This window comes from Kogia breviceps, chromosome 17 (assembly GCF_026419965.1).
Source record: "Kogia breviceps isolate mKogBre1 chromosome 17, mKogBre1 haplotype 1, whole genome shotgun sequence".
In the NCBI taxonomy this organism is placed as follows: domain Eukaryota; kingdom Metazoa; phylum Chordata; class Mammalia; order Artiodactyla; family Physeteridae; genus Kogia; species Kogia breviceps.
The window spans coordinates 383,822-408,883 of NC_081326.1; the positions used below are offsets into that span (position 1 = coordinate 383,822).

At 48.1% G+C, this 25,062-nt stretch overlaps 1 protein-coding gene and 1 pseudogene across 24 annotated transcripts in view; one reads left to right on the forward strand and one right to left on the reverse strand.

Moving 5' to 3' along the window:
• Nucleotides 1–25,062, forward strand: part of SPIDR (scaffold protein involved in DNA repair) — a 374,802-nt gene that overhangs the window by 311,493 nt on the left and 38,247 nt on the right. For 12 of the 24 annotated variants that reach the window (XR_010837401.1, XR_010837403.1, XM_067017150.1 and 9 more), the window contains 5 exons: nucleotides 9,344–9,428; nucleotides 10,373–10,516; nucleotides 10,608–10,667; nucleotides 12,088–12,292; nucleotides 13,627–13,773. Coding sequence is in view for 16 of the 24 variants with exons in the window: in XM_067017150.1 (XP_066873251.1) it covers nucleotides 9,344–9,428; nucleotides 10,373–10,516; nucleotides 10,608–10,667; nucleotides 12,088–12,292; nucleotides 13,627–13,773 (641 nt within the window). In the remaining 8 variants the exon portion in view is untranslated. The other 12 variants (XR_010837398.1, XR_010837402.1, XR_010837400.1 and 9 more) reach the window with 4 other exon arrangements.
• LOC131744173 (mortality factor 4-like protein 1 pseudogene) lies at nucleotides 2,967–15,806 on the reverse strand (annotated as a pseudogene).

A 25,062-nucleotide genomic window follows, 5' to 3' on the forward strand; every position in this document is an offset into this window, starting at 1 on the left:
AAACAGTGTCATCACCCCCAAAAGAAACGCCTTCCCAATGAGCAGTCACTCCCCGCCCTCCAGCCCCTGGCAGCCACCAACCTGCACTCTGCCTCTGTGAACTCGCGTGTGCTGAACACTTCGTGTAAAGGAACCATTCTGGCTTCTTGCACTGAGCATCGTGTTTTTGAGGTTCATCCGTGTTGTATCATGTGTCAGTACTTCACTCCTTTTTATGGCTGCCTGGTCCTCTGTTGTATGGATACGCCAGGCTTACTGATCCATTCGTCAGTTGATGCACACGTGGGTTGCTTCCATGTTACTTTCTGGCTGTCATGGATGGTAGTGCTGCTGTGAACATTCACGGTGCACATATGGACATACGTCTTCAGTTCTCTTGGGTGGAGACAGCTAGAAGTGGGATTGCTGGCTCTATGCCAAAGTGGTTTCCAAAGTGACTGCCCCGTTTTCCTGTCTCACCAGCATAATGACGTGGTTCAGGCACCGATTATCTGAGCTCCTCAGGATCTCAGCGTCGCCGTGGCTCCCGTCAGCTTGCTCACGACCTCCTGGGCCATCCGGTAGTGTCTGCTCTGGCAGCCACCCCTCTGAAGGAAACGCATTTCAGTGTCAAGGCAAAAGTTTGTTTAGTTGATTCGAGGTTGTCTCGTATGTGTATGAGGGTGACATAAAAGGACGTAAGGTGACACAAGCTACCTTCTGGAAGACGGTCGAGGGCACAGAGGGAGACGGAGGGAGGGAGGTAGATGGTAGAGAGTGGATCTTGAGCGGCACTGAGGGTTAGAGATGACTTCCAGACTTCATGGTCTCAGGACCCCTTAATACTCTTCAAAATTACTGAGACCCCCAGGGAGATTTTTTTAATGTGGTTATATTGATCAATAATTACTATATTAGAAAATGAAATGGAAAAAATTAAATATTTATTAGTTCACCTAAAAATCCTAAAAGGAAACCCATTAAATAATAACAGAAATAGAATTTTTCTGAAAAATATTTTCTAAACCAAGACAACGTTAGTGAGAAGAGTAGCCTTATTTTATGTTTTCTGCAGATCTCTTTCACGTCTGGGCTGACAGAAAACGATGGGTTGTCATCTCTGCTCTGCACTCAGTCAGTCCTGCGTTGTACGTAGTGTAGCGTCTAGAAAACTCCACTGTACACTCAGGAGAGAAGGGAAAATAAGGTCTCAGGACATAGTTCTGGCCTTGCGGGTCCCTTGAAAGGGTCTTACAGACCCAGGGGTCTCCAGACCCCACTTTTAGAATCCCTGGTCTGAAACATTCCATCTCCAGGTAATCTGTCTTATTAGAAAGCCATGAGTACTCCATAACAGTAGGTACAGAGAAATTAGCAACTGCATGAAATTACACCCAATATAAATGCTTCGTTTAAAAAAAAAAATTCTGAGATCTCTGAGGATGAATTAACTCAGTGAACAGGTTGCATCCCATCTTGAGGGTGACGTCACCATTGTGGCTTAAATCTTCTGCAGCAAATTCCACTCTACCCACACCCAGAAGAAAGTGATTCAGGCAGCCTTAGATTACCCGGTGAAGATTTGGGAGTAGTTAGATGAGGCAGTATCAGATGGAAAAATAACTCTAAAATAACACAGAAGACAGGCCCGGTGAGCAGGCGTGTCGGGGAACACCCTGGTGAGCTCAGGGAGAGCTCTCCGCCTCGCTTCGTCCCCACGGGCTGCAGCCGGGGACCGGCTTCCGGGCGACACTGGCCATCACCCGCGGTACAGGGAGGCTGCGCCAGTCTGTAAAATCAGTGTGAGATACGTACGTGCAGCCTCCTTTCGGATGGTGGTGAGGCCAGAGCCCTTGCTCCTTCCCCGTCTGTCTGTCATGTTCCTCAAACTCCTCTTGCTGTCGTCCTCAGGCGCACTCTGCTCTCGTGGCCTCTCCTCTGCACCAGGCAGCCCTGCTGTGGCTGCCCCAGCACCAGCCCCGGCCCTCTTCCTCTTGTCAGAGCAACCGAGAGCGTCGGGGTAAGGGTTCGAGGCTGCCTTTCTCAGCCCGAGGTTCAGCAGTTGATGTGGGGTCTCGGCTCGATTGTTTTCCCTGGAGGGCAAACCTGGGCTCTCGTCCATCCAGGAGAGACACCTGAATGTGGGCATCGCTTCAGACTCTTATGCTGAATTTGTGAGACTTTTTTCGGAGATGGCCTCAAGTCGGCCCCCTCCATTTGTGACTCATTTGTGTATTTTCTACTTAGATTTTTACAGCTTCCAGAATATCCCACAAACAACAAAATGCAGGCAGCAGAATGGGTTTTCTCATTCTAAGAAATCAGTAACTTTGCTCCAGGTAAGTATCTCTAATCTGTGTACTAACCCTTAATAATCTTTGCAGCCCTTTTTTTCTCTCTGAGGGAGCTGGTAATTATTAAAACAACAAATCAGAAAATGTTTTTGAAGTTAACTACAGTGCTCTGTATTTGTAATTTTTGACTGCAAATGAGTTGGAAAATGTTGTCTTGTTTTGCTTTAATCAATACCCACAGGCCTTTGCAGCATGAGCAAGGTACTCAGCCAGCCAGGCTTGTGTCTCGGCCTGTAGAAGGCACGTATCCCAGACGGTTGGCTGTTTCTAGCTACCTCGTGCTGCTGCACCCTCCCAGAAAGCCTTGCAGGCTTAGAAGTGGGGGAATCAGAGTCCTGCAGAGAGCACAGTGGGGCCAGGAGGTTTCAGGGCTCACCTGCAGTGCAGAGGAAGGCGTCCGCTCTGCACCCCATCGGGCTCCAGGCCCCCCAGAGCGAACACCCATCTCCAGAAGCACGGGGAGCGGGAGCCCGAGGCCGGGGGCGTGGGGGGCAGTATTCCCGCTGGCCCGCCACCTCTGTTGCGGTCCCATGTCTCAAGCAGTCCGGTTAGATTCAGCGAGTGTGGTGCAGCCAGCCTCCTCCGTCTCTCCTGGGGGTCTCCCCAAGTGAAGATGTGCGAGAAGACGCCTCTTCACACTTGCAGCAGCTGGTCACACTCAGAGGCGGCCTTTGCCTTGGAGAGAGTGGAAGAGCTGAGGCAGCCCTAGAGGAGGCCCTGGGGACTGGGCCACAGGGACTGTCTTTGGGGAAGTGTGCCCGGCTCCGCAAGGAGCTGCAGTGTTCGCTGCGTCCAGGGCACTCCAGTCACTCAGCCGCGTTTGCCTTCGCAAAGGTCACTTTTCAAGTTGACCCACCTTTCCCACTAGGAAAGTTCATCTTTAGGTAATTTTTCTAAAAGTCTAAGATTTAGTGAAGCCAGCTGCAGTAAAAGCCTGTTGGCAGATAGATTATGACCTGCTTCTTGAGGAATTTAAGGTATCCTTTTTCCATTATTTGTTCACAAGGTTCTATGGAAGACAAAAGAGTATTTGAAATTTAGATTCCCAGACTTAGCAAACAGATAATGAAAGTCTGACTCTCTCTCAGTAGTATTCTACCACTCTTTGAAGTCACCAGAATGGCCAGTCCAGTTGGTAAAAGCAGGCATTTAGCTTCAAGCAGATGTGCACAGAATGACAAGGGGTGTGTTTGCTTTTTCTCTGCAAGCCCACCTGGATTAGTAGTTTTTGTTGTCCTGGCCCAGCTTTTCTTTGAGTAGTTTCATCATCAGGCTGGGGGGTGGGGAGAAAGAGGGAAGAAATGAGTGAAATTGGCCTGCACGTGAGGGAACAGGGCAGTGAATTTGACCTTTAAGTGTCAGCCTTTTTCTCTTCACCCAGCTTTGCCAGCGTTCTGTCGCCAGCGTCACACCCTGACACTCTGCACGTACTGTTTATCGTATTTGCTGTCCTGGATGTCCTCTCAGAGTTTTTTTTCTATATCAGCGTGTTTAAAAGTGGAAGTTAAATGTTCGATTCTGGTAGGGTACTTTAAAAGTACTAAACAGACTAACCATCACAATAAGGCGAGGAAAAGCAAAAAGACAGAAAGGAAGAAATAAAACTGTCTCTACTTCAGATGACATGATGGTGGTCTATGTCGAAAATCCCAAGGAATCTACAAAAGAAAAAAATAATCCCTAAAACTAGTAAGTCAGTTCAGCAAAGTAGCAGCATACAAGATTAACATTCACAAGTCAGTCACATTTCTCTATACTAGCAATGAACCCTTGAAAACCAAAATTAAAAATACAGCATTTACAGTTGCCCAAAAAGGAGTATTTAGGTATAAATGTAAAAAAACATTTCAGGACTTGTATGCTGCAAGCTACAAAACACTGATTAAAGAAATCAGAGAAGATCTAAATAAACAGAAAGGTGCGCCACGTTCATGGGGTGGGGGACTCAGCATTGTAAAGGCGCTAGTTCTCCCCGAAAGACAGTGTAGGCTTGACACAGTACCCGCTAAAGTCCCAGCAAACTTTTTTGTAGATATATCCAGGCCTATTCTAAGCTTTTTTTTTTTTTTCTTTTTGAAATATAAGGAAAAAATTTACTGAGGATCTGAAAAACAATTTCTAAAACATTGACTTTTCCAGAAAACTGTAGCTACACCAATGCATTGTGTCTGTCATGTTAAAACGTGATTAGACACAAATATAAAAACCATGGAACAAGCCACCATTCTTTGACAATCTGAGCAAAGATAAAATGCCTAAGGAGCAACGTGAATGACTTGCAAAGGATGGGCTCCTCACTGTAAGCCCCATAAAAAGGGGGGGAGCACAGATGGATGAGTGTTTTCAGTCGTCCACACTGAATTGAACTTTTGGCACCAGGAATCAGAGCATTTTGTCCTATAGCATTAACACATATTATAAAAGTGCATGGTGTCAAAGGAATAGAACCACCAGCATTCAAACGCAGCTTTGTCAACTAAGCGGTAAAACGCTCTCTAGTATGTCTCTCTATTGTCCATTATTGAATACACTGGTAGCAACTTTGAAATGAAAAAAAGAAAAAGAAAAGAAAAAAAGCAGCTGTAACCCCTTTTATTTTCTGTTTAAAATCAAACATCACTTCTGTTATACACCGACGTTTCCAAAGTACATCATTTGTACAAGAGAAGGACCGAGAAACAAAAATGTGTTTACAGAGATCCAAACACGAGTGCGTATAAGCACCTCACACAGCTTTCCGCTCGTACTCAGGAGGAGCCACTTCGTGATCAGGAAATCACGGCGAGAAGTCAGTAATAAAGCAAGGTTCTTCTCACCCAGAGGTGGATAGGCCAGCATTGCTCCAGTGCGGACAAACAATCTCAGCAGATGTGGCGCTCCGTGCGCCTTGGACATGGCGCACCAGGGTGATCTCTGAGGATTTCAGCGTATGCTGTGCTCTCTCGTATCTGCAGAGCAGCTGAGTGCCCAAGAGTACATTGAAGTAGTCCTTGATCCCTGCCACAACTTCATTAACAGCATACTCCTTATTTCCTGTGTTTCCTCGAGATTGCTTGTAATTTGCAGAATCCTCTAGAATGCAATCCACATTCTTCTTGGCAGGAAGATAAAAGAGCAGTTTTTGCCAGGTAATTAAGTCCCACTCTTCAACAAGCCATGGTTTGTTTTAGTTCTTCAGGAATCTTTACTTTAACTTCAACTCTGTTCATGATTGTTTCCTCGTTTTCAAACAGTAGAAGCTACTCGGGCCCTTTTCTTGCAAGGAGACTGAGGTGTCTCACTGGTACTACCACCATCTCCATTTCCAGGTGTATTCTGTTTGTTCTTTTTTGTTTTCACGTCAACATTTTTCTGTTGCAAACCAGAAGTCTTCTTTCCAGGGGCAACCCCTCTCATCTTCCCCTCTGCACAGTGCTCCTGGTTGGCTTTGTTTGCAAATGCAGAGGGACTAGAGGAGATAAAACAGTTTTGAAAAGAGGATGAAGTGGGAAGAATCACACCCAATTTCAAAACTTACGATAGGGCTACAAGAAAGTGCGGCATTGGTGGAGGGATGACTCTGACCCGTGGAGAGAACTTGGGAAGCGACCCACGGGATTGTGGCCAAATCATTCCTGACCAAGGCGCAAACAAAGCACTTTGGTGGAGGAAGGATAGTCTTCAACTAACTGGACGTATATGGGCAAAAAAATTAATCTCAACCTAAGTCTCATGCCTCACAACAGATCTTAGGTTTAAATATAAAACGTAAAACTATAAAGAAAACCTTTGGGACTTACTGCGTAGAGAGTTCTGAGATGTGACAACAAAAGCATGATCCGTGAAAGGAAAAATCAGTAAGTTGGACTTTATCAAAGTTAAAATTTTTTACTCTGCAAAAGATTGTGTTAAGAGAATGAAAAGACAAGCTACAGACCGTGAGAAAATATTTGCAAACCGTATATCGTAGACTATATGATGAAGTCTCAAAAGTCAACAGTAAAACGCGCGTGCGTACACACACACACACACGCACGCACACACACACACAAGCAGTCCAATTAGAAAATGGGCCAAGGACATGAAGAGTCATTTCCAAAGAGGACATCACATGGCAAATAAACACATGGAAAGGTGTTCGACATCACTGTCCTTAAGAAAAAGCACGTCAAGACCACAGTGAGACGCTACCGTGCTCCTAAACGGCTAAACGTGAACAACCAAAATGCACAGCAGTGAGCGCATCGGACGCCGGTGAGGATGTGAAGAAACCGTCTCTCGTGTGTTGCAGGTGGGCGTGTAAGGTGGTGTGGCCCCCAGGAGCAGAGCTGGCAGTTCCTGCAAAAACTGAACGTACTTATCTGAGCAGCTGCACACTCCTGGGAATTTATCCAGAGAAACGAATATCTGCGTTCACACAAAACTCGGTACCCAAGTGTTTGTAATAGCCACAAACTGGAAACGATCCAGATGTTCCTCAAAGGTGAGTGGTAAACAAGCTGTGTCACATCCACACCACGGATAGCACTCGGCAGTAAAAAGGGACAAGCTGCTGATGCTACAGCAGCTTGGGTGGATCTCACATACATCGTGCTGAATGACAAAAGCCAACTCAACATGCCATGCACCACACGACTCTGTTTCTGTAAGGTTCTCAGAAGTTGTGTGGGCGTGTATGAGACCGTGTGAGTGCTGGTTATTCGTTCACCGAGTCTCCGACCCCTCACGTGGGCTGGCGCTTCGGTGCCTACCCTTCAGGGAGCTGTGTGGAAAGAAGCGGGGTGTTCGGGGCAGGAGTGGGCGGACGACCCCGGGAAGAGAGGCGCAGCGGGGCCCCCGGCACCCACCCCGCGTCCAGCCAGCTGCCTCGGGGCCTCAGCCGGCCCTGGTCGCCCAGCCCTGTCCAGCCACCCCCGCAAACAGCTGCTTCCAGGAGATGGAGAGAGTGGATTTCCCGCGTGTGTCCCCCTTGGCTTACCACTTCTCTGCTTGATCTGGACCCAGAATCTTGGTGTTGGCTGTAGGCCACACCCTGCGGGCCACGTTTCTGTTGTGTTCAGTGTGAGGGGCTAAAAGACCATGGGAAGCTCTGAGTCTTGTTCTCCGTGATGCTGAGACCCTCATTCTCAGTTCTGAGTGTTTCGACTTTGTTAACCAGCTGGATCCTAAGCACTTAAAATAGTACTTGCTCTTAAATGTTGAGAGAAATAAGAATATGTAACATTAATTATTAAGGCCACAAGCTTTTTAAAAAGTAAACAACATTATTGTATATAAACATTGTTAAGGGACTCCCTGGTAGCGCAGTGGTTAAGAATCCGCCTGCCAGTGCAGGGGACGCGGGTTCGAGCCCTGGTCTGGGAAGATCCCACGTGCCGCGGAGCAACTAAGCCCGTGCGCCACGACTACTGAGCCTGCGCTCTAGAGCCCGCGAGCCACAACTACTGAAACCCACGCGCCTAGAGCCCGTGCTCTGCAACAAGAGAAGCCACCGCAATGAGAAGAAGCCTGTGCACCGCAACGAAGAGTAGCCCCCGCTCACCGCAACTAGAGAAAGCCCGCGTGCAGCAACGGAGACCCAACAACGAAGACCCAAAGCAGCCAAAAATAAAAATTAATTAATTAATTAATTAAACATTGTTGAAACTTAAGGCAAAGTCTAAGAAGTCTTTGTGATGTATATATCTTTTGCAACCAAAACAGGATTTTTTAAATTGTGGTAAAATGTACATTACATAAAATTTTCCATCTTAACAGTTTTTAAGTGGCACTAAGTACCTTCACACTGTTGTGCAACCGTCACCACCGTCCACCTCCAGAACTGCCTCATCTTCCCAAAGTGAAGCTGTGTTCCCAGGAAACACTAGCTCCCCAGCCCCTGTCAACCACTGTCTGTCTCTGAGAATTTGTCTGGTGTAGGGACCTCATATGTGTGGACTCATACACTGTTTGTCTTTTTGTGTCTGGCTATATTCTTTATTTTAGATAACTTATTGATAACTTTTTTATTCTATGAGTGACACATATCTGTTTTGCAAAATACAGGAAATACATAAACCAAAGGAAGAAAATAAACATCACCTTTAAGTTTTACTCAGATAACCACTAACATTTTTTTGTCTTAGAGAGAGAGAGAAATTATAATTTGTTGTCTGCTTTTCACTTAGCAGGGTATCATGAATATCTTTCCGTGTCCTTAAATATTTTCTGTGTAACCGTTTCAGCGGCTGCCTCATAATTTTGTATAGTATTTTTATTGAAGTATAGTTGATTTACAGGGTTTCAAGTGTACAGCAAAATGAGTCAGTTATACATGTACATATATGTATATATTCTCTTTCAGGTTCTTTTCCATTATAGTTACTACAATATACTGAATATAGTTTCCTGTGCTATACCGTAGGTCCTTGTTGTTTATTTTATTTAGAGTAGAGTGTGTCTGTCAGTCCCAAACTCCTAATTTATGCCTCTCCCTTTCCTTTCTGTAACTGTAAGCTTGTTGTCTATGTCTGTGAGTCTGTTTCTGTTTTGTAAATAAGTTCATTTGTATCATTTTTTTACATTCCACATATAAGTTATATCATATGATATTTATCTTTCTGTTTGTGACTTACTTCACTTAATATGTTGATTTCTAGGTCCACCCACGTTGCTGCAAATGGCATTATTTCATTCTTTTTTATGGCTGAGTAGTATTCCACTGTATATGTGCACCACGGCTTCTTTACCCACTCCTCCATCGATGGACATTTAAGTTGCTTCCCTGTCTTAGCTATTGTAAATTGTGCTGCTGCGAACATTGGGATGCATGTATCTTTTCGAATTAGAGTTTGCTCCAGGTATATCAGATGCATCGTAATTTAATGAGCAGTCTCCTTCCTGTTCTTGCGCAGTCAGGCTCCAGGGTCTGTCTGTCTGTGCGCCCCTGACTTCATCGTCCTGAATGGTGGCTCCCTGGCGTTTGGCCTGGTGTCTGTGGAGCAGGCCTGCCTGTGAGCAGCTCACTGACCAGGCATCTCTTCTTTTTCCAGGATGATGGAGCTTTTCAGTTTGATTGACAGCATGTGGCCTCCAGTGGCACCTCTGAAAGCGCCAGGCCACGGGCCAGCCTTCGAGGTAAGCCAAGCATTGCAGCGTCCCCCAACCCCACACCCCCCATCGCACCTGCTCTGTGGCCGCCAGGCGCTGAGCCAGTGCCCGCACACAGTGCACACCTCCAAGAAGCCCAGGTCCAGAGGGTGGGAGCCGGTACAGAGATCCAGACCCACTTGCCTCGCTCACCGGCTGGGGCCTGGCTGCCTGCCACTCGGTGCCACAGGCATGCCTCCTGAGGTTACTTTACGGGACGCCTCTCGACCCCCATTGTCAGGGGCCACCGCGCACTGAGGGTCTCAGCCTCGCACCTAACAAGAAGCGGGTGGTTTCCCCGCCGCCTTCCAGTCAGTAGTAGAACCAGCACTTAGTCACCAGTTAGAGCACAAACTCAGTAAACAAAATCCATGGGTATCGGTTCAGCCACCAGCTCAGCCAGCAATTTCCCTTTCCTTCCTCGTCACATTGTTTATGGTAGTCAGTTGCTCACAGGTAGCAAAATCGACTGATGAAAATGTGTCCCTCCCCCCCGCCCTGAGCCCTGTCCAGCAGGCTGGCAGCGGGTGCTTTGGGCTGAGAACTGGGGCTACCTTGCTTGTGTGGTAGCTGACTTCCTAGCACAGGCCGAGACAGTGGCTCTGTCCTGTGCTAGACCAGCAGCCGAGTGGTCAGGAATGCCGTTTCTAGATTACTTCCAGGGAAGAAGTTTCTAAATGGTGTCTTCAGTGTACTCTGAAGAATAAACTTCTAAAATGAAATCTTGAATTGGTAATACACTCAAAAGCGCAGACGTTCTTATGCTTGTTTCCAGAGAGAAACAACATAACCCGTCTCTTATAGGGCCTTCCAGAGAAACAGCCACACCTGTGAGTAAAGAGGTCTTTATTAAAGAGAAGATTTATATTAATAGTGTATTTGAGTCTTTTAACAATACATTCATGCTCTACTTTTGCCTTCATTTTAAACAGGAAACAACTCATCTGCCTCCTCCTAGCTTCTGTTACATCCTCACTGCTCATCCAAATCTGGGACAAATTGATGCAATTGAAGAAGACTCTATTTCGAAGCTTTACCAGCCTCCGATTCCCCGCTTCTTAAGGGAAATTCTCCAGGTGGCGTCTTTGTTTGTATCCGGGTCTCGGTTACTTTGCTGTGTCCATGAGCTTGGGGAGACATTCCTCTCCGTTTTCAATACCTTTCCAGACCGACGGCCCCTGTACCCGTTGCAGTTTCTTTGCCAGAGTGATTTACCAAAGACCACAGGTAATCCGTCTATCTTTCTCACAACGTGTTGCGTAGCTTATTAAAGGATCACCTCTCTCAGAAACTGCTGCAGAACCAAAAGAGAAACACTGTTGAACTTGAGCTGTGTGCACTCTGTGCTGACGCGGTGGTCCGTCCATTCCTTGTGCAGGTGGGGCTGCAGCCCCTGGTGAAGCGCTGGGTGTGCAGCCACCAGAGGGAACCCTCCCGGCTCTCAGACCGGGCACGTCGGCCCCTCTCTGACACAGGCAGGCTGTAGAAAGGAAGGAGCAGCTGAAGCCTCCTTTCCGGGGTGAAAGTAGGAATCTCAGGATGGAGCTCAGCCATTTCTAAGGTCTCTCTCTCCCACAGTCGAGAGGAGCCTGTGGTCGCCCACAGGCCGCAGGCAGCTCTCCGGGGCAGCACCCAAGTCAGAGGGCCGAGGCCGGGGGAGGGGTGCTCTCGGCCCACGAGTGCGCGCCCTCACTCCTGCAGGAGCCTCCACTGGACCTTAGCTCAGAGCTGGACAGCCGCGTGTCACAGCCACTCCCTGTTCGCTTGTAGGCACCTGTCCCGGAACTCGAGGGCTCTCTTCTTCCTCACTGTAACTTTCTCTAGCTTCCTGTATGTAATCACCCTCCCCACCACGTGGGCGCCCTCCCCGACCCACGTCACAGCTCCTGACCACGCGCCACCTCCTCCGCCCAGGCGTGTCAACCGCACGTGGGACCCTCAGCCTGACCACACCATCCACGCCAGCGGCACCGGCTGAACCTCATGCCAGCCAGGCTCTCACAGGCCCGCCCCGCTGGCCCCCTGACAGGGGCCTTCCCAGCCAAGTCCTCGTCCCCGTTTGCATCTACTGGATCCTAACGGCAGAGCGCCATTATGTTGTAGCCGCCTCGCAAAGGCCCCATCTCCCATCACCATCACATCACATCACACGGGAGTGTAGGGCTCCAACGTAGGAGTTGGGGCGGGGAGAGGCAGAGGAGGGGGACATAAACATTCAGTTCGTAACAAGTGCTAACCCGTGGGAAGCTGACGTCTAGCAGGAGAGCGGAGCGTGTGTGCTGACGGTAAGACAGTGTGACGATCGGCACCCAGGGTGTGTGCACCCCTGGCACCGGGAGGCAGGGCAGGGCTTCTTCCCGGTGGGTCGCAGGGCGAGCGGAGTGGAGCCCGGGGCGGGCAGGTCTCCCCCGCAAAGGAGCCCTTAAGCCAGCTGCAAGGTGGGGGCTCACAGGGCCCAGCCGTGTCCTGGGGGCTGCCGGCCAAGGCGTGCAAAGGCTACTGCATGTTTTGAAATACTTACTGAGATGGTATCAGAAATTGTTAGTGTTCATAATAATCATCTAAGATTATTGCTTTTAAAAAATAATTTTGGCTCTAAGAAAAGCTATTAATAAGTTAACAGCCTGACTGTGTCTTTGAATTATAGGTAAACAGTTTGCTTCTGGAGCCAAGGGAGATGTGGCTGGTGGTGACCGATGTTACTCTGCAAACACAGGACGAGGGCTCAGGTCTCCCCAAAACCGTGCCTGTGCGTGTGACCCCCTCATGCGTGCTGGGCCAGGAAGTCCGGGACACGCTCTCCGAGGCCACCTCCAAGAGCTTCTTCTTCAGGGATGCTCTCCGAGACCAGGGTATGCTTTCCTCTTACTGACAGCTCTGATGTGGTGACTGAGAGATGCCAGAAAATGGCTTTGTGGATTCTTGATGCCTCCGTCTTGCTCTGGAAATGCAGGCCCCATCCCAAAGTCCACTGCGGACAAGACCCCTGTGGTGGCCACACGGACAGAACCAGAACCCCCTGTGTGCAGTGCCGGCACAGTAGCAGGAGATGCCAGTGGCCACTCAAGGGTGGTCTGTTGGGGGGTCACACTTTACAGGTGCAGAAGTCACCTGAAGCCACTGCCTGGCGCATCACTTTTTAAAACAAATAAAAAGCTAGAACATTTAAACACATGCTTTCGTCCCTCAGTATCCACCCCTCTGTGGACACCAAGACCTGCAGGTGCTCAGGTCCCTTCTGTAAAATGGTGGTATCTGCATATGAGCTGCACACATCCTCCCACATTTTTTTAAAAAATAAATGTATTTACTTATTTTTCGCCGCGTTGGGTCTTCGTTGCTGTGCGTGGGCTTTCTCTAGTTGCGGCGAGTGGGGGCTACTCCTTGTTGCCGTGCATGGGCTTCTCATTGCGGTGGCTTCTCCTGTTGCAGAGCACGGGCTTTAGTAGTTGTGGTACATGGGCTCAGTAGTTGCAGCACATGGGCTTCAGAGTGCAGGCTCAGTAGTTGTGACCCATGGGCTTAGTTGCTCTGCGGCTTGTGGGATCTTCCCGGCCCAGGGCTCGAACCCGTGTCCCCTGCATTGGCAGGCAGATTCTTAACCACTGCGCCACCAGGGAAGCCCTCCTCCCACACTTTAAATCTTCTCCAGATCACTTACGATACCTAACACGGTGTCAGTGCTGTGTAAATACTTGCCAGTGTGCAGCAAATTCAAATTTTGCTTTCTGGAACTTTTTTTCCAAATATTTTCCATCCACCGTTGTTTGAATCCGTGCTAGTTTGAATCTGCAGATGCAGAACTTGCAGATACAGAGACCTAACTGTATGCTTAGATTAGTCAGTACTTTTCCCCAGGATTCAAAGTAAGATCCTGCCTAGACTGTATATTTTTCAGTGTATGTAACTTGCGTGTTACAGAATTTGCCTTTATGAATGGAATTTGAACCTAGTGTTTGTGTGCTCTTACAGCTTAGCGCACAAGGCTTTGGGCTTCCTTTCTGCACGGTGCTGTGTCTCTGGACACACAGGGGCCACACAGTGGTGCCCTTGGCTCCCGCAGCCCCCCCCGCCCCCCCCCCGTGCAGCTCCCAGGAGGCCGGCAAAGGACACGTCTCCACTGGCAGGAGAACTCGCTTGTTTCAAACCTCAGAGCTGCAATAATCTGAAGTGTCTCTGTTGGCAGGTCAGGTTGTTTGTGTTGGACGAACTGTCCTCCTGCTTCCAAAGCCCCAACTGGGCGTGGCCTCTGGTGCCTGGGAGCCGACGAGCCCTGTGAGGCTGGATGAGCTGGATCCTGCCACTCGGGTCAACTCCATCTGCAGCATCCAAGGTGGGTAGTCGATTTGGATGGAAGAGGTATTTGTATTTCCTTAAGTGTCACACTTACCTTATGTTCATTTGTTCGTCTAGCATTTGTTGAGTGCCTGGCATTGGATGCGTGACAAAGACGCAACCAGATACAGGACGGCAGCCCGCGGTGCTCCGAGTACCGGTCGCCAGGACCTCACTGGTGGGAGGCACGGACAGGAGCCCTGAACCGAGATGACGGGAGGGGGGCTGGTCAGGTGCAGGGTGGGGGCAGGAGGAGAGCAGGGCTTACAAAGGCTGCTGACAGGGCAGGTGGATAAGCGCCAGAGTCTGGGAAGAGGCTGCAGGGGCATCTGGAGGGGCCGGAGGGGCTGCGGCCTCGGGTAGCACCCAGGGTAGGGGGCGAAACAGGGCAAGGAAGTAGATCTGCGGGTGGATTAGTCAGGAGGAAAACTGACAGGTAGGGTAACACGTTCAGTACAGGGGAGCGAGACGTGGATGGAGGGCAGGAATGTCTGTGAAAGTGATTTGCTGAATTAATTTCCAAAAAGTACGGATATTCCAAAAGTAACATTGAGGGCCTGTCTCTTCCACCCTTGGACCAGTAGATTCCTGAAGCCCGCTGTGGTGGTTATGAACAGCAGAAGCTGGGGTGCCGCTGATGCCTGAATCCACAGCCCCTGTGTGCTTGTGGGATCGAGCACGTGTTCATTGTGCTGAGGCCGTTCGGAGTTTCCCTTCTTTGCCTTTCCTGTTACCGTTAGTACCGAAACATAACTGCTACAGCCTGGTGGTCCTGAAGAAGGCAGGCTCTGTCACCTGTGTCCGGGTCCCCACTCTCTCATCTCTGAAACAGGGATAACAGGAATGACCCCAAAACCTCGCTGAGGAGTAAATGAACTGGTGGCGAAGGCGGACATTCAGTGCTCCCTGCTCCGGGCGGCGGGCGGCAGGCTGGGGGCTGGAGGCGGTGACGGCAGGGGTGGGGCGCCGGGGCCCTCAGGACTGCTCTGGCAGAGCTGGCCCAGGCCTTCCAGACAGGTGAGGGCACGTGGAGAACGCCGGGCAGCCGTGAGAGCTTCGTGTGCTGGCGGAGCGGGGCTGCCGCGGGCAGGCTGGCCCTGTGCTGTGCTGCCGTCCGCGGCCGTGTGGACGAGGTGGGATGGTCAGATTTTTGTCTTAAATGAAGCGATTCTTTCAGCACCACGGACGGATCGACTGTGGTGCAGAGCCGGGTCTGGCTGTTGGTAGGAAGGTGATTGCGCTGCTTTTTGGAGGAGCACGGGGGAGGGTGGCCGCGAGTCTGGAGGCCGAGAGGGCCAAAGTCGAGCGGTCTCGGGCAGCCTGTCCACAGCCTGTGGTTTCCAGCCGCCCGCCAAGAGGCTCCCATCCCGTCACCTCTCAGCCGGGTCGCTCCCAGGCGCAGAGCAGGACGGATGAGGAAGCAGCCCCCAAGTGACAGTCCCCCCCCTCCCACTTTGGCCTTAGGAGACTGCAGGCATCGCCACCACTGGACGCGCCATGTTATGCGAAAATGCCCCTGAAGAGCTGGCTTCCTGAGGAGGGTTTGGAACCTGACCCACTCCTACCTCCAGCCAGGGAGTAAGGGGCACAGAGGCGCAGGCAGAGGAGAACGTGTCGAGACACTTACAGGGACGGAGAGAAGACCCGATTTTTCTGAAGACCCTAATATTTTTGAAAAACAATAATGTATAGTGCGATTTACAGAACACAGAAGTAACCATTTTAACGTGAGAAACTCGGCGGCTCCGTTTACAGGGCTGTGCAGCCGCCTCCTGTTTTACGTTTTGGCTTTTGTCATCTGAGTGGCTTTGACGGCAAAGTGGCAGTGTGCTTGTCAATCACAGTGCCCGCGAGATGCAACTCACCCTTTTGCAGTGCGCAGCTCGCTGTTCCTAGTGGGTTCACGCAGCTGTGCAGCCACGCCCGCTGACCAGCCCCCGAGAGGGACCCGTGTCTGTGGGCGGCCGCGCCATGTCGCCGCCCAGCCCCGGGCTCCTGCTTCTCCACCTTCAGTCTCGTGTACACTCAGGCGCGTGAATCACGCGCTGTGCGCTCCTGGGTTTCTGGCTGCTTTCACTCGGCAGAACGTTTTCGGGGCATTTCTCAGGCCGCATTCCTGTCTGTGGCTGAATAGTCCATTGTATGGGTAGCCCCTGTTTTGTTTATCCATTCATCCGTTGACGCACGTTTTTTTGATACTGTGATTCGTGCTGCTCTGAATATTCATGTAAGGCCTTTGGGTGCACATCTATTTTCCGTTCTCTGGGTGTATTCCTGTTGTTCCAGATGGTGTTCACGTGGGCCATGAGCATAACTGGAGGGCAGCAGAACTAGGGAGAGGCTGTGCTCCCTGCATAGAACGTGACCCTTCAGGGGACAGAGCTGAGACGGAGACCGGGCACTCCCGGCACAGACAGGATGACCGAAGGGCGGTGCCAGCAAGCGTGGCCCACGGTGAGAGATGCAGTGGCTGCTGGGGCCTCTCTGGAGAAGGGCGCTGTTGGCGGAGGGTCTCCGGCCAGCACCGCCCGTGGAGCGACACCTGGGCAGTGGAGGCAGGGCAGGGCGAGCAAAGCCCTCCTCGTGCCCCCAGAGTAGAGCTCTGTGACCCGTCACGTCCCGCGTGCCCCACGACCTCACCAGCATTTGCCGTTCTCCGGGCTTTGCACTGTCAGCCATTCTCACAGGTGTGTGACGGCGCCTCATTGCTGTTTTAGTGTGCGTTTCCCTGGCCACACGTGACGCGGAGCACGTTTCACGTGCTTATTTGCCATCTGTATGTCTTCTGTGGTGAGGGGTCTGTGAAGGGCTTTGGTCCATTTTTTATTCAGGTTGTTCGTTTTCTTATTGTTGAGTTTTAAGAGTTTTTTCATATGTTTTGGATAACAGTCCTTTGTCAGATAGGTCTTTTGCAAATATTTCTTCCTGTCCTTGGCTTGTCTCTTCATTTTCTTAACAGTGTCTGCAGACCAGTTTTAATTTTACTGAAGTCCAACATCAACTTTTTATTTTCATGAATTGTGCTTTTGGTGTATCTTAAAAACTCGTTGTCTGATCCAGGGTCACCCAGATTTTCTCCTGTTTTCTTCTAGGAGTTTTATAATTTTGCATTTTACACTTAAGTCTATGATCCATTTTCAGTTAAATTTTGTGAAAGGTGTAAGGTCTTTCTGGATTCCTTTTTTTTCCCCATGTGTTTGTCAGTTGTTCTGTCACTGTTGAAAACACTGTCCTTTCTCTACTGAAATGTCAGAGATCGGCCGACTGTATTTATGTGGATCTATTTCTAGGCTCTCTGTTCTGTTGCACCGATTTATTTGTCCTTTCGCCGATACAGCACTGCCCCGACGGTGGTTGCTCTGTTGTGTGGCGGTCCTCCAGCGTCGCTCTTCATTATTGTCTTGGCTCTTCTGGGTCTTTTTGTCTTCCATATAAACTGTAGAATCGGTTTGTTGGTATCCACAGAATAACTTGCTGGGATTTTGATTGGGATTGTATTGAATCTGTAGAGCAACTTAGAAAAAATGTACATCTTAACACTGTTGAATCTTCCTGTACGTAAACATGGAATATCTCACCATTGATTTCTTTCAGCAGAGTTTTGTACTTTTCCTCATATAGATCTTGTACATATTTTGCTACACTTATATCTAAGTATTTCATTTATTTTAGCTAATGTAAATGGTGTTGTGTGTTTTTCGTTTCAAATTCCCTTGTTTATTGTTAGTATATAGGAAAGCAATTGACTTTTTTATTTTAACCTTGTATACTACAACCTAGCTACAAACATGTTTGTAGTTCTAGATTTGTTGTTGTTGATTCTTTGGGATATTCTACAGAGAAAACTGTCATCTGTGGACAGGACAGTGTTTTTCTTCATTCCCTACCTGTATACATTTTATTTCCTTTTCTGGCCTCTCGCGCAAACCGGGACTCCCAGCACCAGGTTGCATAGAAGCAGTGCTGGGGGACTTCCTTGCCCGGTTGCTGATCTTAAGGAGAAAGCATCAACTTTCTTTCTCACCCTTAGGTAATGCTGTTAGCTGTAGGGGTTTTGTTTGTTTGTTGTTTTCTCTGCTAAGGATAATCTCTTTATTCCGCACATTGAAGGAAAAGAACCCTCTGCTCTTCTCCTACGGCTCTCTTCCTTCCCCTCCAGCTGTTCTGTGTGTTGCTAAGTTCGATACTGTTCTGTAGCTGTAAAACCTTGCACTTTGTCCACAGGTTGATCCTCAAAGATGAAAATCAATAAATGGTATCTTGGGACTTCCCTGGTGGTCTGGTGGTTAAGACTTCGCCTTCCAGTGCAAGGGGTGTGGGTTCCATCCCTGGTCGGGGAGCTGAGATCCCACATGCCTCGCGGCCAAAACAACAAAACATAAATCAGCAGCAATATTGTAACAAATTCAATAAAGACTTTAAAAATGGTCCACATGAAAAAAATCTTTAAAAATGGTATTTTTATTATTATGATTCTATAAATACTTTTAGCTGAATGGGAAACTAGTCTACGCACTCTAGTTCCTTTCTTCTATGGTTTTTTTCATGGAGTTTTCTGCTGACTTTTAATTTCCGAGCACTGCCTGCCCTGCACCCTAATTTTCTCCCAAATCCTCAGAAACAGAGACAGATCTTTGGAGTCACCCTTTTCCTTTGTCATCTCCCTCCTGGAGCCTTCTGTCCCTCTGAGCCAACCTTGACTGGTTGCTCTGTTGTCAACTATTGTCCTGGGCCTCCTTGCTATTAATCATTTAGGTTCGATTCATTCTTTTCTAAATCACATAACTTCTTTATTAGTTTATTCTGTCTGTAGGTTTTTTGTAAATGTTCTTTACCAAGTTGTGGAAACCCCCTCTATTCCTGGGCTACGGAGAGTTTTTATCATGAATGGTTGTCGGGTTTTGTCCAACACTTTTTCTGCATCTATTGATATGATCATATGATTTTTCTTTAGTCTGTTGGTATGATAAATTACAGTAATTGATTTTTAAAATACTGAACCAGCCTTGTAAACCTGTAATAAATCCCATTTGGTCATGGTGTAATCCTTTTTTTAATATAGTTGGATTAGATTGCTAATATCTTGTTAAGGACTTTTGTAACTATGCTCATGAGAGATATTGGTCTGTAGTTTTCCTTTGATGTAATGTCTTTATCTGGATTTGGTACTAGGTGAATGCTGTCCTCAGAGGCTGAGTTAGGAAATATTCCTTCTGCTACTATCTTCACAGAAGAAATTATAGAGTATTGGTATAATTCCTTTCTTAAATGTTTGATAGAATTTATCAGTGAACCCATCTGGGCCTGGTGCTTTCTGTTTTGGAAGGTTACAAATTATTGATTCAATTGCTTTCATATAGGCTTACCTTGTTTTATTGAGCCTGGTAGATGGTGCATTTTTCACAAATTGAAGTTTTATGGCAACCCTGTATCAAGCAAGTCTATCGGTGCCATTTTTCAACAGCATTTGCTCACTTTGTGTCTTGGTGTCACGTTTTGGTAATTTGTGCAATATTTCAGATTTTTTCATTATGATTATGTTTGCTGTGGTGATCTGTGGTCAGTGATGTTTGATGCTGCTATTACAAAAACATTATGACTTGCTGAAGGCTCAGGTGATGGTTAGCATAGTTTAGCAATTGAGTATTTGTTAATTAAGTGGGTTTTTTTAGACATAATGTATTTATTGCACACTTAATAGACTACAGTATAGTGTAGACATCACTTGTAGATGCACTGGGAACCCCCCAAATGCATTTGACTCGCTTTATTGTGGTGAGTGGTCTGGATCCGAGCCCACAGTATCTCTGAGGTGTGCCTGTAGGTCTCGGCCTATTCAGATCACTAGTTTCTTCTTGTGGGAGGTTTTGCAGAGCGTGTCTTTCAAGGAATTGGTCCATTTCACCTAAGTTATTGAATTTGGGTGCATAGAGTTATTTCTGACATTCCTTTATTATCCTTTTAATTATTCCTTTATTGTCCTTTTATTACTGATCTACAGGATCAGTAATGACGACCCCTCTTTCATTTCTGATATAAATAATTTGTTTCTTCTCTCTTTTATCCTTGGTTATCCTAGCTAGAAGTTTATTAATTTTTATTGACCTTTTCAAAGAACCAACTTTGGGGTTTCTTGATTTTTTTTCTATTGATTTCCTGTTTTCAGTGTCACTGATTTCTGCTCTAATTTTTGTTATTGCTTATGTTCTCCTTACTTTGAGTATTAGTTTGCTTTTCTTTTTCGTTTCTTACGATGAAAGCATAGATTATTGATTTTAGATGTTTTCTAATATTTACATTTGGTTCTGTAAACTTCTCTAAGCACTGCTTTTTTGCTGCATCCCACAAGTTTTGATGTGTTTTTGTTTTCATTTAGTTCAAGGTATTTTAAAATTTCTCTTGAGATTTCTTCTTTGAGCCACATGTTATTTAGAAGTGCATTGTTTAACCTCCAAATATTTGGGGGTTTTCCCGTTATCTTTCTGTTATTGATTTCTGTTTAATTCCATTGTGGTTTAGGAGCATGTTTAGTATGATTTTTATACCTTTAAATGTGTTAAGGTGTGTTTTGTGGCCCAGAATGTGGTCTGTCTGGATGAGTGTCCCATGAGAGCTTGAGAAGAAGGTGTGTCCTTCTCTTGTCAGATGGAGGCATCTGTAAACATCAGTCAGAACCGGGGATGGTGCTACTCAGTTCAACTATGTCTTTATGGTTTTCTGCCTGTGGATCTGTTGGTCACTGGTAAGGGCACTTGAAGTCCCCAAACACAGTGTATAAAATACAGCCTTGGGTCTGTTTCTCTCCTCACAGTTCTGTCAGTTGGCTTCACGTGGTTTTAGCAGCCTGTTGTTAGGCAGACACACATTAAGGACAGATGCGTCTCCTAGGAGAACAGACCCCTTTCCCGTGAGGTGATGCCCCTCTCGACCCCTGATGACTTCCCTTGCTCCAAAGTCGTCTGTGTCTGAAATGAATGTAGCTCTCCAGTTTTCTCCTATTAATATACCTTTTTCTATCCCTTTGCTTTTCATCTCTGTGTGCCTTTGTGTTTGAAGCAGATTTCTTGTAGACACCATAGAGATGGCTCACATTTTTTGTCCGTTCTTAAGAGTCTCTTTCTTATATTTAGACCATTCACATTTGAAGTGAATATTTACATCATTGGGTTAAGATCTATCATACGCGTATTTGTTTTCTGTTCCTTGCTCTTATTTCTTTTTTTGTTTTCCACTTTCTTCCTGCCTTTTCTCATTTTTTTTCCCCCTTGGCTGCACCAGGCGGGATCTTAGTTCCCCGACCAGGGATCAAACCCAGGCCCTCGGCAGTGGAAGCGCCAGGTCCTAACCACTGGACGCCAGGGAAGTCCCTGCCTTTTCTCATCTTAATTGAGCATTCTATACGATTCCATTTTCTCCTCTCTCAGTGTGTCAATTATATTTCTAGAAAAAATTTTTAGTAGTTGCCCTAGGGTTTGCAGTGTACACTTCGAACCAGTCACGTCCACTTTCAGATAACACTGCCTGCTTCAGGGTGTAGCCACATTATCAGTCTCTCCCTCAGTCCCTTACAACAGCTGTCATTCACTTCACTTACTCACAAGGCATAACACTGAACCCATCATTGTTATGGATCAGTTTAGAACAACAAAGGTTAAAGATTTTACTTTACCCTCATTTATTCCTTTTCCAGTGCCCTTCCTTTCCTTTATGTAGGTCCAATGTCTGGCCTAGATCGTTTCATTCCCTTCATTACCATTCGAACGCTGAGCACTCTCTGGGTCTCTGAAGCCGTCCTGCAGGCGTGCAGGTGGGTCAGATGGATGTGTACAGACTGTTATCACAGTGCAGCCAGATCCTCCGAGAAGGCCCAGCTAACTAGGGATTCAGAGAAGAGGAAGCCCAGCTGCAAAAACCAGGGATTGGCCCAGCCTCCCACACAGGAGCCCCCAGCCGAGGCAGAGGCCGGGCAGGAGCCAGCTCCCAGATGGACACAGGGGCGGGACCCCCTGCCCCCCAGCCAGCGTGGGCTGTGGCCAGACTGGGTTCCGTCCAGTCCCGGAGAGCCTCTCAGCCGCGCTCTGCTCTGCCCAGCCTGCCCCGGGAGGGGCTCTCGGCCGGCCTCGGGGTCTCCCTCGGCCGCCTGCACCTGGCAGGGCAGCGAGCGTGTTCCCTGGGCAGAGCTGGGATGGACGCAGAGCGTGGCCTGCGCGTCAGTCACTCGCTGAGGCCCAGGAAGGCGTCTCCAGGCGGGGACGGCGCCCGCAGCCTCCCTCCCCGGAAGCCGGCCCCCAGAGCTGCAGGGACTTCCTTCCAGTCTGTTTCGGGGGACACTTTTGCAGTTGGTTTTATCTTCCTTGCCCCACTTGACACTTTGTATCTGCCGCTTGCTTGTGGGCGCTGATCGCCCCTGCACTGTGCGGGGGGCGCGGTCACGCAGGGGGCAGAGTCCTGTCCTCACACCAGCTGTCGACCTCGACCTAGAAGAAGGTCCTGAGCCCCAACTTCTTTTCAGCCAGAAAGAAGGGCGGGGACAGTGTGGCAGAGAGCTGGCCGCCCACGAAGGGTGGGCCAGAGCGCTTCCGATAGGACCCTCAGGAAGGACCTTTTACAAAGTCGTTTTAATAAACATGTGATGATACACCTTCCCAAGCCGAATTACAAGAGGTTTCTGTAAAGGAGACAAAGAATGTAACGGCTTTTAACAGCAAATTGCAGCAATTTGCCAGAATTCTCAAACCCTAACAACAGTTGTTGTTTTCCTTCTGATGCTTCTTTAAGTGAATGTCCTAGATACTAAAGGTTAATAGTACAATTCCCAGCTGGCCCCTGGGTTGCCAGGAGGGATTGCCAGTGGTGTGGAGACCCCAGATGAAATGTATTTCCTCAGCTCGTGCCTTGTTCCCTAATTGGAAGGAAATTGCTTAATCCCATGTACGTGTAAATGCTGTTAACACCCAAAGATATTCTAGGGTAAAGGGAACTGTGGTTTGTAGCAGTCTGACCTGCCAAGGACTGTGTCAGCCTCTGTGCTGACCCCCCCGGGGTGGGAGCCCTCCCCACAACCTGGACTCCTGACATTCATGCAGACACGCCTTCGGCTGTATTAGAAGCTCTTATTGGCTTAACTTTTCATTGCTTTGACTCAGTCTTGATTAGATTTGCAAGAACAATGAAATTAGCTGGGCAGCCTCTTTTAAATCGAGCTGTATTATTTTCATTTTTAAAGAGCCATTCAAGGATGCATTGCATGAATGCGTTTCGATGAACTGAGCCTACTTAGTTCTCATCATTCTCTTTTATCCTCTACAAATAAATTTTCTCCTAATGTTTGTTCTAGTGGAGAATGAAATTCTTTGCTCCAAGAGTGTGAAGGATGACTCTTCTATCTTTCTGGAAACTGGGGTCACATCTTACTTTTTTTCAGATGTCTAATTTCACCACTTTTCAACAAGGATGGTCTGTGATTTGCAGTGAACCTTGATGGTATGTACAATGCTTCACATTCCAAGAAAATCAGAGCAACTCCATCCCCTGTTTAAAATTCCTTTCTGGCGTCTCATCCCTTCCGAGACCAAGTCTAGAATCCCCAGCGAGACCCCGGATGGTCCTGGCCTGCCAGCCTGCGGACGTCACAGCGGTCTCACCTGCCTCTTCTTTCTGCCTGTGTGGCCTCCAGCCCCACCTCAGGGTAAAGAGCGGGCCTGGGGCTCTCCCTCCCCGCAGCGCCTCCTCAGGTCCATTCTTTCGGGAAGTCTCCCCTGACACTCAGGCCAGCCCAGAGGCCTCTCTTTTGCGCCTCTGAGGGGTCTTTTCCGTTTCTCAATTTAGCGTTTATTTCATGGTTTTCTTTAATAAACTGGTTTTTTTAGAGCAGTTTTAGGTTCACAGCAACACTGAGCACAGAAGGTACAGAGCTTTTCCGCGCCCCCCCACCCCCCGACACACAGCCTCGCCTGCTGCCAGCGGCCCCCCGACAGCCGATGGCCCTGATCGCCGTATGCCATCATCATCCAGAGTCCGTAGTTTCCAGCAGGGTTCACTCTTGCCGTTGTCATTTTATGGATTTAGACACACTTCGGACATGTAGCCATCATTACAGCGTCATACAGAATCGCTTCCCCGGCCTGCAATCCTCTGTGCTCCACCTCCTCAGCCCTCTCTCCCGCTTAACACCTGGGAACCACTGGTCTTTTCACCATCTGTATAGTTTTGCTTTTTCCAGAATGTCCTATAGTTGGAATCATACAGTGTGTAGCCGTTTAAGCTTGGCTTTTTTCACTTAGTAATACGCATTTAAGGTCCCTTCATGTCTTTTCACGGCTTGAGAACTCATTTTTTAAAAATCATTGAATAGCATTCCACTTTCTAGATGAGCCAGAGCTTCTGTGTCCAGTCACCTCCGGAAGGAAGTCGTGGTTGCTTCCGTGCTTTGGTAATTATGAATAAAGCTGCTGTAAATATCCACATGCCGCTGTTTATGTGCACACCCATTGTCAGCTCCTTTGTGTAAATACCAAGGAGCATGACTGATTGTATGGTAAGACTGTGTGTAATTTTGTAAGAAATGCCCAGCTGTCCTCCGCAGTGGCTGCACCGTGTGCATCCGCGCCGGCAGTGAGGAGAGGTCCTGTGGCTCCGCGCCCTCCCCAGCGCCTGGTGCTGTCGGGGGGTGGGCTTCGGCCATTCTCACAGCTGTGTCGTGGTGTCCCACTGCCATGTTCATTTGCATTTCCCTCAAGACGTGATGCTGAACATCTCTTCACATGCTTTTCTGCCGTCTCTGTATCTTCTCCGGTGAGGTGTCTGTTAAAATCTTTGGTCCAGTTTTTAATCAGGTTATTCTGATTCTTATTGTTGAGGGTTTTTGTTGTTGTTGTTGTTTTGGGGGCTGGGGCGGGGCTGTGCTGCGTGGCATATGGGATCTTAGTTTCCCAACCAGGGCTCAAACCCGTGCCCCCTGTATTGGAAAGCGGATTCTTAACCACTGGACCACCAGGGAAGTCCCTTAATTGTTGAGTTTTTAAAGTTCTTAATATATTTTGGATAGCAGTCCTTTATCAGAGTGTCTTTTGCAGATATTTTCTCCTGGGTATTCTGGGTATTCTCTAGTCTGAGTGCCTGGAAACTTGACTGCTCTTTCTCAGATCTGCCCTGTTACTGATATTTTCATGATCTTTTTACTTGTTATTTGTTTATCTGCTTTTCCAGCCTGACTGTGGCGTCCATGAAGGTGTAGATGGTGACGTCTACCCTTACGTTCAAAGTGCTGTGTGTATATCCCACACTA